The sequence below is a fragment of the Cavia porcellus genome, unplaced genomic scaffold (assembly GCF_034190915.1).
Source record: "Cavia porcellus strain 051 isolate PalLab524CR breed Dunkin Hartley unplaced genomic scaffold, mCavPor4.1 scaffold_14, whole genome shotgun sequence".
Lineage (NCBI taxonomy): Eukaryota > Metazoa > Chordata > Mammalia > Rodentia > Caviidae > Cavia > Cavia porcellus.
This window is the reverse complement of record NW_026947497.1, coordinates 1,289,740-1,304,253: the sequence shown is the minus strand read 5'-3', so window position 1 is coordinate 1,304,253 and position 14,514 is coordinate 1,289,740. Positions and strand designations below refer to the sequence as shown.

The 14,514-nt window shown below is 36.9% G+C and overlaps 1 protein-coding gene across 2 annotated transcripts in view; it reads right to left on the bottom strand.

Moving 5' to 3' along the window:
* Positions 1-14,514, bottom strand: part of Mttp (microsomal triglyceride transfer protein) — a 49,243-nt gene that overhangs the window by 19,822 nt on the left and 14,907 nt on the right. For both annotated transcript variants that reach the window (XM_003468040.4, XM_063260534.1), the window contains exons 6-11: positions 14,226-14,342; positions 13,780-13,919; positions 11,984-12,134; positions 9,641-9,798; positions 7,731-7,899; positions 6,790-6,897 (exon numbers count right to left, since the gene is read on the bottom strand). In XM_003468040.4, the coding sequence (XP_003468088.2) occupies positions 6,790-6,897; positions 7,731-7,899; positions 9,641-9,798; positions 11,984-12,134; positions 13,780-13,919; positions 14,226-14,342 (843 nt within the window). The remainder of the gene's footprint in view (positions 1-6,789; positions 6,898-7,730; positions 7,900-9,640; positions 9,799-11,983; positions 12,135-13,779; positions 13,920-14,225; positions 14,343-14,514) is intronic.

Genomic DNA, 14,514 nt, shown 5'->3' with positions numbered 1-14,514 from the left:
GTATTTAAATTATCCCGTGCATAATATCTGACCATAGCGCAATGAAATTTGAAGCTAATGGCAAAAGAAATTGCAAAGCCTGCATAAATACATGGAAATTAAATAAGAACCTTTTGAGCAATCATAGGCTACAGATAAAATTAAAGAAGAAATAAAGCAATATGTACAATTCAATGAAAATGCAGAATAACATACTACAATCTTTGCGATGCAATGAAAGTGGTCTTAAGAGGGAAACATAGAGCAATAAATTGTCATATCAAGAAAACAGAACAAGCACAAATAAACAACCTAATGCTTCATCTCAAGCTTCTAGAAAAAGAAGAGTAAGTTAAACCTAAACCTGATAAATGAGAGGAAATTGTAAAGATTAGAGCACAAATCAATGCAATTGAAATTTTAAAAAAAATCAAAGAATTAATCAAAAATCTGGTTTTTTGAGAGAAAAACAAAATTGACAAATCTCTAACTAACGTTATGAAGAAAGAAAAAACCCAAATTCACACAATAAGGACTGAAATGGGGGAAATTAACACAGAACCCATGGAAATTGAAAAGATCACGAATACCTACTTTGAAAATCTCTGCTTACATAGAGTAGAAAACAGAGGAAATGGACAGATTTCTAGAAACATATGAACTACCAAAGCTCAACCAAGAAGATATAGCAATTTTTAATAACCCAGTATCAGCTATTGAAATTGAATACATAATTAAAAACTAACCAACAAGGAAAAGCCCAGGTCCTGATGGATTCATGACTGAACTGAGAGAAGATTTGATGACAATATTCCTTAAACTCTTCAATGAAATTGAAAAGGAAGCAATCTTCCCCAAATCATTTCTGGAGGCAAGTATTACTCTGATACCAAAATCCATATTACTATATTACTAAGTTTTTGTTAGATCATTGAGCAGAACTGTTCCTAGTCTCCCTGTCTGAATGCCCACTTCTATGCTTTAATTTTGTAACTTGAACAGCTATTTCTAAGATGATAATATGTAATTCATCAAGTAGTGATTTCTTATTATTTTTTGAAATTCTGTATTATTTCTACCCTTTTTTCTGTTTTGCGTTTTTTCTTTAAATAATAAATAAAAAGAAAAGAAAAAAACGGTTCTCCCTACGTGAGAAAGAGGATACATGTACGAAGTGAAGGAAGGAGAGAAAGCACCTGGTAGTGCTAGATTAGCAGTAGAAGTACTACTCTGCACACACACTCTTGTAAACATGTGTACTTTGTCCACTGTAAGTACCCTAGATGTAACGGCACACAAGTAACAAGATGTATCTGGAGTAACATGGTGCATGTCAGCAACTCACTCCCATGTGGACCAACTGACATAAAATAGAATGAAGCCATGCAAAATGCTGAATAGGTAAATAATTGATGAATCTAGATGCAGACTACACAAAAGTCCTTGACAAATGTGTTCACTGGTCCCAGGCACCTGGGGTTTGCTTTGGACTTCTGCATATAATGTACTTCTAGAATGTTCTAGGATCTCTTGGTTAAAAAGTTGAACCTAAGGACAAGTATCACTATTTAAGTGAAACTTTTCGCAGCTCCCTCAAACAGAAAACACTGCTGGATATTCAGTGTTCTCATTTTGCTTATGTTTCAGTGACACAGACATTCACTAGGGACGCATTTTCTCCAATATTCTCAGCTCACAGTTGGTGAAATCCTGGATGGGGAAGCCACAGGTCAGAGGGCCAGCTGAGTATATCTCTTACATTTGATAAACAGGTGAGGAGTTCTTGGAGGGTGGGAGAATATTTTAAGCATCTTAATATTAAAGGATTAGTGATAGCCTTTGGATGTTTTTATAATGCGATTTCTGTTTTCAGTCAAAATATTTAACACTTAAATTACTGAAGTAAGGCAATTGTTACTCAAATAATTATGAAAACTGAAGACTGTAAGAATTCATAATAATTTGGAATCTTCCAGAACAGGAAATCAAATATCTTCAACGCTCCGTATTTTTTTTTCATGCTCAGTGTACATTTTGCTTAAGGGTTGCTGCTCATAGAACTGCTTGGTTTCAAAGATGCTCTCTAAAATTCTGTTTAATAGCAGGCACTGTGTAAGCAAAATAATGCAGTGCTATCCTTCAGTAGTAGAAGAAAAATGACAACTGGATGCTGGCTATAACTAAATATAGGCAGAAGAAAGATTGTTTTTATATATTTACTATGTTTAGTTTATTTACATTATTGAAAAATGGACTATTTGATTTTAATGCACTGGGATTTTGTATATTTAGTTATGTTTATCAAGTGGGTATTTTGTTTAGTGAAAAAATGTGGAAATTCATAGCTCACTCAGGCAAATAAAGAGCTTACAGCAAAATAAATTAAAAAGTACAAATTATAGGTGATCAGAAGTAACAAAATTTTCACCATCAAAACTCAAAACTGCAAACCACGTTCATTATAGACAAAATTATGCTCTAGGAAAAAGTCTTAGAGACCAATATTTCTTTGCAAACAAGAACTATATATACTATTCAAACCCCAAGTAAGAGAAGCTATCAGATTGTAATAAAAGAAGCTAATTCATCAAGAAGATATTTCAATTGTAAATATGTACCCAACATCAAGGAATGTAAATAAATAAACCAAGAATTAAGGGATATAACGAGACAATAGATTGCAAAATTAGAAATTTTAATACCCCATTTTCAACAATACACATAGTCAGACATAAAACCTTTAAGGAAACATTAGACTTGAATGACACTTTAGACCAAACATATCCAGAATATTCTATCAAATACTTGTGGAATAATTATTCTCCTCAAGTTCATATAGAACACTTTTCAGGCTGTATCACAGAACATGTTTAACAAATACAAGAAGATTGGAATCATATAAAATATCTTTTCTAGGCATATTGGTATGAAATTAGGAAGCAAAGATAAGAAGAATCAAGAAAATTAATAAATATTTATAAATTAAATGTTTCCAAACAACAATTCTATTGAAGAAGAAACTAAAGGGCAAATTTTAAAATTTCTTGAGATAAACGAAAATGAAAACACAATATACCTAAATTTAAGGTTAAAGAAAATTTAAGGGTTCAAGGCAGAGCAATTCTAAAAGGGACATGTTTGTGGCTCAGGCCTGTAATCCCTGTACTCAGGAACCTGAGGCAGGAAGATTGCCATGAGCTCAATGCCAGCCTGAAATTCTGTTTCAAAAAAAAAAAAAAGGACATTTTTATCCGCAAATGCCTATATCATGAAAGAAAAAGATCTCAAGTAAACAGCCTAACCTTATATCTCAGAGTACAAGGAGAAAACAATCCCATCTATAATAGTGTCAATAATAATGGGGAGTAAATTTAACCCAGGAAGTGAAACAAGCCCTATAAACTGAAAACTAAGTAAAAATTCAGTAGAAGTATGGAAAGATAAAGATTAGGGAATAAAGAAATGGAAGAAAAACAAAAGATCAATGAGACTAAATTGTTTCTATAAAACATAAGCAAAACTGACAAGCTCTTAGCTAGAATATTTGAGTCTCTCGTAGGAAAAAATCTAAAATAAAACAGAAAACATTACACCCAGTAACACAAACGCAAACAATCACAGGAGACTCCGATTAGCACTTGCTGTACACAAACTGGACAATCTAGGAGAAATGGCTAAATTCTTGAAACATGTAACCAATATGACTGAATTAGGAAGAAATCAAATATCTGAACAAATCAATAATGATCAAGGGGATTAATCACTAACTAAAAGTCACAAATGGTTTAATAGTAGATTTTTTGGGGGGTGCCGGGGATCAAATTCATGGCCTCACATTTGTTTGCCAAGCAGGCACTTATGCCTGCTGAGCTAAACCCCCAGCCTGTTGACAGCTGAATTCTTCCAGCCATTGAAAAAAGACCTAGTATCAGTCCTTCTCAAACTCTTCCAAAAATTGAAAAGGAAGGGATATTTCCAAACTATTTTACAAAGCCAACATTACCTGACACTAGAGCCAAAAGCACTACCAGAGGAGAAAAGCAGAGGTCAATATCCCTGCTCAATACAGATTCAAAACCCTCAACAAACCCTAGCAATAACACATTAAAAGAGCTATTCACTCTGATTAGTTGGGGTTCATGTTGTCTGGGTTTAAACACATGCAGACCATTAAATGTGATTCATTTGAATGGAGACTAAAACCAATAAGACCATTTCAGTAAAAGCAGAAAATGTACTTGATAAAATTTAGCATCTTTTATGATAAAAAAGACAACTTACATATTGAAGGACTATTCCTCAGTATAATAAAGGCCACAGATTAAAAACTAACAGCTAACATACTCAACAGTGAGAGGTGAGGCCTCTCCTCCGTGCCTAGAAAGGAGCAAGACAAGAATGCTCACTAGCACCACTTCTGTCCAGCCCCATCCTGCAGTTCTAGCCACAGCAGCTAGTCAACAAGAGGAGAGAAACGGCACCTAAGTAGGAAAGGAAAGAAGTGAAATCATCTGTTTGCTGACCACATAATTTTATGTGTAGAACATCCCAAAAAACTTTTCCACATCGCTATTAGAACAGTTAAAGGAATGCAGTAAAGTTACAGGATAGAATGTCAACTTACAAAAATATTAACATTTTGATACAATAAGCTGCTATCTGAACAAAAATCTCTACAATAGCATCAAAAGTGGCAGCAGTAAATTTAGGCAAGAAATATTAGGTATGTATACTGAAAATTACAAGACATTGATGAGAGAACTGAAAATAATAGCAATAGTGAAAAGTCACGCCGTGTCCATGAATTGAATAAATATCATTAAATGTCCATACGGCTCACAGTGAGCCTCAGATTCAATACAATCCCATTAACATAACCAATGGCATTCTTTGAAAAACAACTCTAAACCTCATATGGAAAGAAAAAGACTTTGGTGAAAGCAATCTTGAGAATAAAAAGCTTTAGACATTACACTGGTATATTTTAAATATATTATAAAATCCTGTCATGCAAGCAACACAGTACCTGCATAAATGCAGAAACATGGACTAGGATAGAGCTCATAATAACACGCACGCACCTGTGGTCCACCGATTGTCCACAAAGGTCCCAAGAATGTGTAATGCAGAAAAAATAGTCCTTCAGTAAATGGTGCTGGAAAACTGGACTGCCACATACAGAAGAATGAAAACGGGCTCTTGCCTCAAATTTTACATAAGAATTAATTAAAATGGATTAAAATGACAATATAAGGCCTTAAATCATAAAACTACCAAAATAGAAACAGGGGAAACTCCACGGCATCGGTGTGGACAGAGGGTGCAGTTAGAGCAAAAGTGAACAGCATCAAATGAGACTGCACAAAGCTGAAAAGTTCCTGCGCGGCAGAAGCAGCACTGAGAGCGAAGACACAACCAACAGACTGCGAGGAGCTGCTCCCAAATCACACCCCCAGAGCAAAGGGTGGCATCACATACGCAAGAAACTCAAGGGACTCAAAAGAAGAAACCTAGTAACAGTATCAAAATGGGCAAAGGATGGGAATAGATGCTTCTTGGAAGAAAACATACAATGCAGATGATCAACAGGTTTATGAAAAATTCTCAACCCCCTGCCCTGCCCAGGGTTAAGAACTGTATTCAGGAACTTGCTCATATTAGCAAATGCTCTGCCCCTGATCCAGTGTTCACAATCTCCAAACATCATACATACAAATTAAGACCACAATGAGCTATCACCTCACACGTACTCAACAGCTGAAAGACGAGAAGTTTATCAAGGAGGTGCAGGGAAAGTAACACTTGCATACTATTGGTAGTATTACAAATCAGTACAGAGATACTCAAAACCTAACAGTAGAACCACCACGTGACCCAGCAATTGTATTTCTGGGTATATGCCAAAAGAAATAGAATCCAGTGTGCATTTCTGTTTTCATTGCTCAGAATATCCAAGAATTATCATGACATTTAGATACACAGCAGAATACTATTCAGCCTTTAAAAAGCAGGAGATTCTGTCATTCACTAAAATATGGGTAGACCTGGAGGAAATTATGCTGGCTGAAATCAGTCAGGCACAGATGGATAAATACTGCACAATCTCACATACATGTGGAATCCATAAAAACCATGTAAGCATGAAGAGAAGAGAATGGGAGTTACCTGAGGCTGGAGTGGGACAGAAGAGATTTGATCAGGAAAGAGGGGAGGGTGGGTACAAAGGCGTAGTTAGGGGAATAGGTTCTGGTGGTCACACAGCACTGCAATCACAGTTAACAAAATCATTTTGCATATTTCAAACTACCTAGAAGAATGGGTTGTAAATGTTTTCACCACAAAGAAACAGTAAGCATTTGAGAGATGGATGATAACTCACCCAGTGTGATCACCCCACAATGTGTAATGTAAGACACTATCCTATTTTGCCTCATAATGTATCATTTATCAATTGAAAATAAAGCAAAGACAAAAACATCTGAGCATGTAGTGGGCACTCGATGAATATCAATTGGCAGCAAGATTAGTGGACCATTCACTTTCTAGCAAGGATGTGTGGAGCATCATCCAGCACCAGGCTTATACTGAACACTCGGCACCTGCTCCTGTGTGGAGCACACAAACTAGTGTGAGACAGAAGTAAACAATGAGTCTAAAGAAACCTGGAACGGTAAAATACGTTACATGGCAAACTTGAACATGAACAGGAAAAGAGAACAGGGCAGGAGAATCGGGAGCTGCTGGGGCAGCGTGGCGAGGACAAGCAGGGTGGTCCGGGAAGAGCACACCTCGGACTGCATTTGGACTTACCTTGAGTTTGCAGCCTTCGTTCTGACACAGCTTCCTGACAAGGGCGCCGATTACAATCATAACAGTCTCTCTGATATCATTGCTCCCAAAAGAACCTTTGAATTTCCCCTGCAAGCCAAGTGGAGACAGCAAAGTTTCACCAAGACATTTAAACATTTGCTAGGGGCACTTATGATGAAGGATGAGGTAACCAACGACAGGGAAAAGGCTTTCATGTTCATTACTGTTTCAGATTCTCAGATAGGGTTCTTTTCCAAAAAGAATATGAGCTATTCAAATAGATCATAAATGGACAAGTATTTAAAAAATCATGGACTCAAGAGAAATGTAATTCTTGGCTCCAATATAATATTTAAATATTGGAACAACAGAATCCTTTCAATGTATTATGTGTAAATACCATGAAAAAAATTTTGAGGGGGGTTCTTTTTGAGACAGAGTCTTGCCATGCAGTTCAAACTGGCCTTGAGCTCATTTTGTAGTCTAGACTGGTCTCAAACTTGCAATAATCCTCCTGCCTCAGCCTCCAGAATATTGGGATTACAGGTATGTGCTATCACACCTGGCTACCACGAAGATTTTTAAAGTTCCACAACGTCCAGTCTTTGCTAGTTGTCAGGGTTATAAAGACACTAGTGAAGGAATTTACTGCCACATAGTAATTAACGGATAGACAGCAGTCTGATAAAATTTGGGTGTGGCTAATCAGAAGGCACCAGTACACGGCCTAAATTCTGATCAAATGCCTTGTATCTACTGCTTAGATTCTTGAGAGATGTTCCAATTCATCTTCTCTCTCTTTTTTTTTTAATTAGTACTGGGGATTGAACTCACAACTGCCTGCTTGCAAGGCAGGTGCTTATGCTGCTGAGCTAAATTCCTACCCCCAATTCATCTTCAACAGCTAAGAGTCTTTATTTCCCAGGGTCCCCTCCGCTTACGATGAGGGCTCTCAGGAGTTCTTCATCAGGGTGAGAGGCAAATCCGCAGGCATAGAGGAATCTTTCCTGGAGGACAACACTGCTGTCACTTTTGAAGTCCAAAAAGTCCAAAATGGCTTCTAAGGAGGCTGGAGTCTGAGCGGAGGTGACAGCGTCCACGAGCTGCGGGCTGTAAGAAGGGCACAGTCATCAGCACCAGGGCACAGGCCTTGGGGATGTTCAGACACACCATGCCGCCCAGCCTCTCCACTGGGCTGGGTTTCCTGGGGAAGTGATTTTTTAAAAAAAATTGAATGACCACCACAAAGACAAATAAGACTTTCTGAAAAGACTCACTCCCTATTTTATTTAAAACTCTTTTAACTTTTCTCTCTCTAATTTAAACAATGTATAATCAAAATATAAAAATTAGCTTGACTATATTAATGTAAGCCACATATAATTTGATTTCTGTCAGTTAAAATTATTTATAAATTAGGCTTAAATTCTTCTCTATATGAATAATACACAAAAAGGTATGGCCCCTAAAATTGATTTTTTCTCTAAGATTTTTTTCTCTAATACACATATTTCTCAAATGCATAATTTAATTACAGCAGCTTCATTTGATTAAAATATTATTTTAACTTTATATATATCCAAGGGAGAAGTTTATTCTGGTCTCCTTTCTATGACACCACAGTACATGTATAATACATATGATGCTGTACACTATTGGGCAAATCTTATATAGAAAATAATCCATGGAGCCAAACTCCACTGCAAAGCGGCTCTGAGCAGAATTTAAAATTCATCAGTTCGTTTTCTTGTGAGTCTGTCCCAGGCCTAAGCCCCCTGTCTGGAGATTAGCCGCGGATTCATAGTAGGTGAGCCTCTACGAATGACTGGTTCCAGGTGAGACCTGTAGAGGCCTGTGATGCTGTGATGCCTCAAAGGACAAGAGAAGGGAGCAGCTGAAGAAGCTTGATTCCAACCCCAATCAACTTTCAAGTAAAGCAGCCCATTTGTGGTTAATCACATGGAATTCCTATCAATCTTTTCATATTTTAAAGGTAAGTGAATAACCAACACAATCAAAAGCTTTTCAGAAAAACAGTTAAATTTTCTTCTTCTGTGAAATAAAGTCTTTTGAATCAGACCACCATACCTACTGGAGTATGTACACACATGAGTATAAGTTGGACAATTTCCGTTTTCCCTTATGTTAGTAACTAATTTTTATTGTCTGTCAAATTAAGTGAGCCATAGACTGTATGTAAACTATATGATTAGTTAGAATAATTTATATCCTACAGCTGTTTGTACTCAAGAGAAAAATTCTGTATTCAAAAATCTTCTGTATTTACAAAAAACAAATGAATTTTAGAGCTGAGTCAACTCTCTTCAGCACACATGAAAGTGAATGATAGTTTGACCAAATGTCAGATAACATAAAGATTTCTTTGCTGTAAATTCCTTTGGCTATTTAGCTCAGTTTTTAATTTCCTATATAAAATGGGGCTTCACTAGTGAAATCATTTATCAGTGGAAAGTCCTTCTTTCAGCAGAAATACCTTTTTTGTTTGTTTTCCTCAGTTCTGAAATAGTTTCCAGTGTGAATTAACAGCTTAGGAATACAGTTTTAAACACAATGAGGCAGCCCTTAGTGCAGGTGCCATGGGAAGCCCTGGCCTGGCCTCTCTGGGTACTAATCTGGTATCATCCAAACCTGTAAGCACAGAAATAGTCACTGCTCTTGCATTTCTAGCTCAGTGACCATCCAATGATCACACAAGGCACAACTGTGGATAAATCTTTAAGCAGCAGGACAACTGGCTTGGAGACAGGGAAGCTGGCATTAAAGGAGTCCTTTAATAAGAACAGAACCCAGGGCATTTCCTCATGCAGCCACACACTGCTGGGGGACTTACAGGACATCTTGACTCGTAGTTTTCAGGACCTGCAGGATGTCTTCTCTCTTCGCAGTCCTGAGGTGCTGCACGAAGGCCAGGAAGCTCCTGACAGCCTCGGCCTTGGAGAGGTTGTCTGGCTGCAGGTGTTTCTTGACTGACTGCCAATGCTCTGAGAGCTGCAAAACAAGTCCCAGCTCCTGCTCTCATCTGCTGAGCACCCTCGCTTGTTACTTTTATTTCCCCAGCAATAAATCATCCTCATATGTGACAAGAGAAGCCTTTGTGTCTTAGTTCAATGGGAGTCCTGTCTCTTCTGATGTCTAGGCACCATAGAGAGGCTTGCGGCCCCCAGGACAGTCCTGGGATGGACGAGCACTTCTGCTTGTTAGCTGTTTAAGGGACATCTGGCCTCTGGTAGTCACTGGCTTTACACTTGAGGGAAGGCTTTCACTGCCCTAGGGAAACTATGCAGAAATTTAATTCACAGCAGGATATTTTGAAGGAGAAAAATCAGAACTGCTGAAAAATTGCATCAAGCTTCTAATTTACGTATACCTCCCTGAAAATCAGTTTTATTACAGTTTGAGCCCGAATCCTTTTTATTCCACTGTTAGTACAAAATTCAGTATTTTGCTATTACTGGTGCATGACTTAATCATTGTTTGCATTTGTCTAGTAAAATAGTAATTAGATAAAAATAATTCACATGTACCAGCAATTATTCAACAATAGAAAATAATTTAAAATTAGCAAGTAATTGTAATGAGACTTCTCTTGGTTTTGAAACAAGCTAAAGAACTTATTTTTGATACTGTACTCCTTGTTGCCCAGTTGTGCAGAGCATGTTAAATTACATCAGGGATTTCCTACTGTTACATTCCAATAATCACCATGCCTGCAGGTGTTCCCTCTGGTAAGGCATAAACACTTGTGTTTTCTCTTCTGTGAATCTCCTTAGCTATCTAATCTTAAGAAGACATTCCAGTGCAAAATTCCAGCTCTATTTAGCTTGATATTTACTGAGTCATTTCTGGTGGCAAAAAATACATCAATGTGAATTCAGATCTTCTTACAGAATTGCAAGAGTGACATTATACTTAAATAGAAAAGCAAACTCTCAGTGATGTAAATTCTTCCTGCAATAATTAAGATAAAATTATCAAAAATCTTGGAGGGGTCATAATGTTTAAAACCATTGGGAGAGAAATGAACAGTTCACAGCATAAAAAAAATATGTAGTTTCATTAGTCACTTTCCTAAATAACTTCAGTCTCATTAGAAAAATTATATTAGAACATTGACACTTGGAAGAAAAAGAAAGTTTAAAAATGATGTTTTTAAAAAAAGATGTCTTGTGTATCAAAAGACTTTGCTTTTCCTGTAATGGAACTTGGTAAAGTTTAGAAATTAATAAGGAAGTAATGTCTTGTATTTTAAGCAAATTGTGGTAATGGTTTGTAATTCCACCCATAATGCTCAAGGGAAGAGCACTTTCGAATAGCTTCCCACAGAGCTTGAAGCCAAAGGTTTGTTCTCCTGAAAAGTGGTTAAATATTAGGAAATACCAGGCTCTGATGGTATTTTGTAATCATATGTCACATATGATTGATGAAATCTTTGTTGAAATTACTGCAAGATGCTTGGCATAGTGGCTCACGCCTGTAATCCCAGCACTTGAGAGGCTGAGGCAGGAGGATCATTGTGAGTTTAAGACCAGCCTAGGCAAAGAAGTGAGCTTAAGGCCAGCCTGAACTGCATAGTGAGACCCTATCTCAAAAAGACAGGAAAGAAAGAAAGAAAGAAAGAAAGAAAGAAAGAAAGAAAGAAAGAAACTATTACAAGATGATCTACCTTTGCTTTGTGGGACAGGATATTTTATTTCTGGCTGGAAAGCAGGCTGAAAGGCACACATGGTAGGGAAGAGTGCCCTAATTTAAGCAGAGAATTTGAAATCTTCGTTTAGTCCTCACTGGCAAACCTCAAAACACTAAGATCAGTAAAGCATCCTCCCTATGGACAAATCACTAGTAAGTGGTAAGACTGAAGATTCAGACCCTTGTCCATGCTCTTGGCATAACATACTTCCCTCGCTTCATTAGGCCCTTTGTTCTCCCTGAACTCTAGATGTGACCAAAGGACTGCTCTTGAGTCAGCACATTTTGTACAAGAGACGAGGGTGTGGTAATTTTTGTTACATTATGCTTTGTCAAGAATGCACATTTTGGGGGTTACAATCATCCTAACTTTGGTGGCTGTCAGTTCTTCAGAAACTTTCAGCATAGTATTAGTTGCGTTTTCACTGGAGAGAAAAAGAAAATACAATTTTCAACCACTGTTAGTCCTATATTTGTTCACACTTACGGAAGGACATTCTTTACATGTGCTCTGGAAGACCTGCCCCACCATGGGAATGGCTGTGTACTTCGGATCGACAGCTTTGATGACAGCGGCAACCTGCTTGCCAGGATTCAGTCTGGGGCCTGCTTCAGTCGTCTTCAGCTCTAATTTCTGGCTGCATAACACCAAAGAGAAATAGCACTTCATAAATTTTCTTTTGAGTGAATGACATACTAATTGTCATTTTGATGGCAAAAATTCTACATACTAATATATTCAAGTTGTGTAAGTTCAAGCTTTGGCATCTTCAGAGCTAACTAAAAGCTTTGATATAATTGTGAAGGCTTCCTGAACAATAACTTTATTCAAAGATTTGAAACTTTAAATCTTAGCTTTCAAAATATTACATGAAAATATACGAACGAAAATTTTTCTGGATACTGAACAAGATATGGGGTATCAGCTCTTCTGAATTTAGCCTCGGTTTCTGGAAATGATACTTCAGTGCAAACACATGTCACTAATTAACAAAGACAGGAGAGCTTAATTTACAAAAATTACCTCAATATTATTATTGTCTAACATGTTCTTCCAAACCTTAGTGCTTTGCCTTTAAAAGGTGGGATCTGCATCCCTCTCCTTGGAACTGGACAGGACTCAGTGACTACTCCAAGCAGCAGAGTAGAAATTACCTGCATTTGAGCTTCTTAGCTCAAGCACCAGACACATGAAGGGCAACCTTTGAACAATTCCACCCTGGCCAATGACCGCAGCTGCTTAGCAGACATGAGCCAAAGCCAAGTTGGACATGAGAAACAATAGTACAGTGAGTGTTGTATTTTATATCCCTGAATTGGAGCAATTTGCAGTACAGAGGTAGAAACCTAATAGACTTGATGAGTAATTAAAATTTTATTTGTTATAAAAATATATGAAAACAATATGTACTGTGAAGTACAGTACAAAATTCTACTCCAGATGAGTCCTCAATAAAATTTCAAGTTTTTTTTTTTCCTTTTTATCGGTACCGGGGATCGAACTCACGACTGCCTGCTTGCAAGGCAGGCGCTTATGCCGCTGAGCTAAAAACCTCCAGCCCCAAATTTCAAGTTTTTATATTTTGAAGAACTTCTCTCATATTTGTGCATTCATTTGGTTCTGACGCTAGGACAACTTCACAGGAAATTTTGAGGAAGAAGTAGCATAAGATATAATACATCTAGTGATGAGATGTGTTCTTATAGAATTGAAATCTGAAAAGAAAACAAACTTTTAAATTTAAAATTCCAGTTCTCAATCCTATAGAACTATGCTGAACACAGAAATAGTCTCAAGTTGGCTCAACCGACTTAAATACTTAAATGCTATAAATAGCATTATCAATTCTGTCATATCTCTTTACTATGGAACATTTATTTTTCTCAACAATAATTTTAAAAACTTCCCAAGGAGAGGAAATGCATATCCCACCACATCTTAACCTTACTATTAAAAACATTTGACAGAGAAGTTAGAAAATGAACTGGAATAAATGAAGCAATTGCCTTCTTAAAATTTCAAATCAACAAATAATTGATTTTAATGAAATTTTGTTAAAATGATATTTACCATGTGAAGTATTATCATAAATGACTGAAGAGTATGATAAACAGAATAGTATAGTATACACTACAGTATTTCAAGGAACTCATACTTGAAATGAGAAAGTACTGGGCATGCATGTGCACATGTGCGCACACACACACACACCTATTTACAAATCAGATATAATAGTATGTCAACAAACAGCAAAAAAAGTAAATATTTCAGCAATATCTCACTTTGATACTATTCTTCCTTTTATGCTGTTTAGGAAATTCAGCCCAAAAACGTGGATTTCTTCTGCAACCACAGATAACACAAAGCTGTCTTCTATCTTATAGGTGGTAACAGATGTAGTTTTCGTATTGACACCTAAGACCTAAAAAAAAAAGAATAAATAACTGTCTTTTTAAACAAATGATAAATCAGATATTTAGTTACTGAATTGAGTCAAATAGCAAATTATCTTTCAATCTTCAAGATAGCTTCCTGACCTCCCCCACTCACCGGCCTCTCTCGCAGCACATTTAAGTGGGGGTATCCATTTGACCAGTGTGAAGCTACAATCAGCTACAATTTTTAAATACTTCCAAATTATACCATTGTTTTTTTTTAAACATTTTAAAATAATCTCTACAAAAATGTAATTATTTGAACTCCTCTTAGAGAATAATACCGGTCATACCTGATTTTGGGTTGTAAATCCAGACCTCTCTATTTTGCACGAATCTAAGGCCTTTATTTTGACCACTTTGTCCTGCTGGGCCTGGTAGGTCACTTTACAATTACCAGAGACATCTACCTAAAAAGAAAAGCAAGAACATAATGGGATTCAGCATGAACTATTTGAACTCTATTAGAAAGTAGCTTTGAAATTGAAGTCCCTGTATGGGGATTGCTTCTTCTCCCCAGGGCTGACACAGCAGACAGAACTCCAAGATTCCCAATTGCATATGATTCTTTCTCTTCTTCTT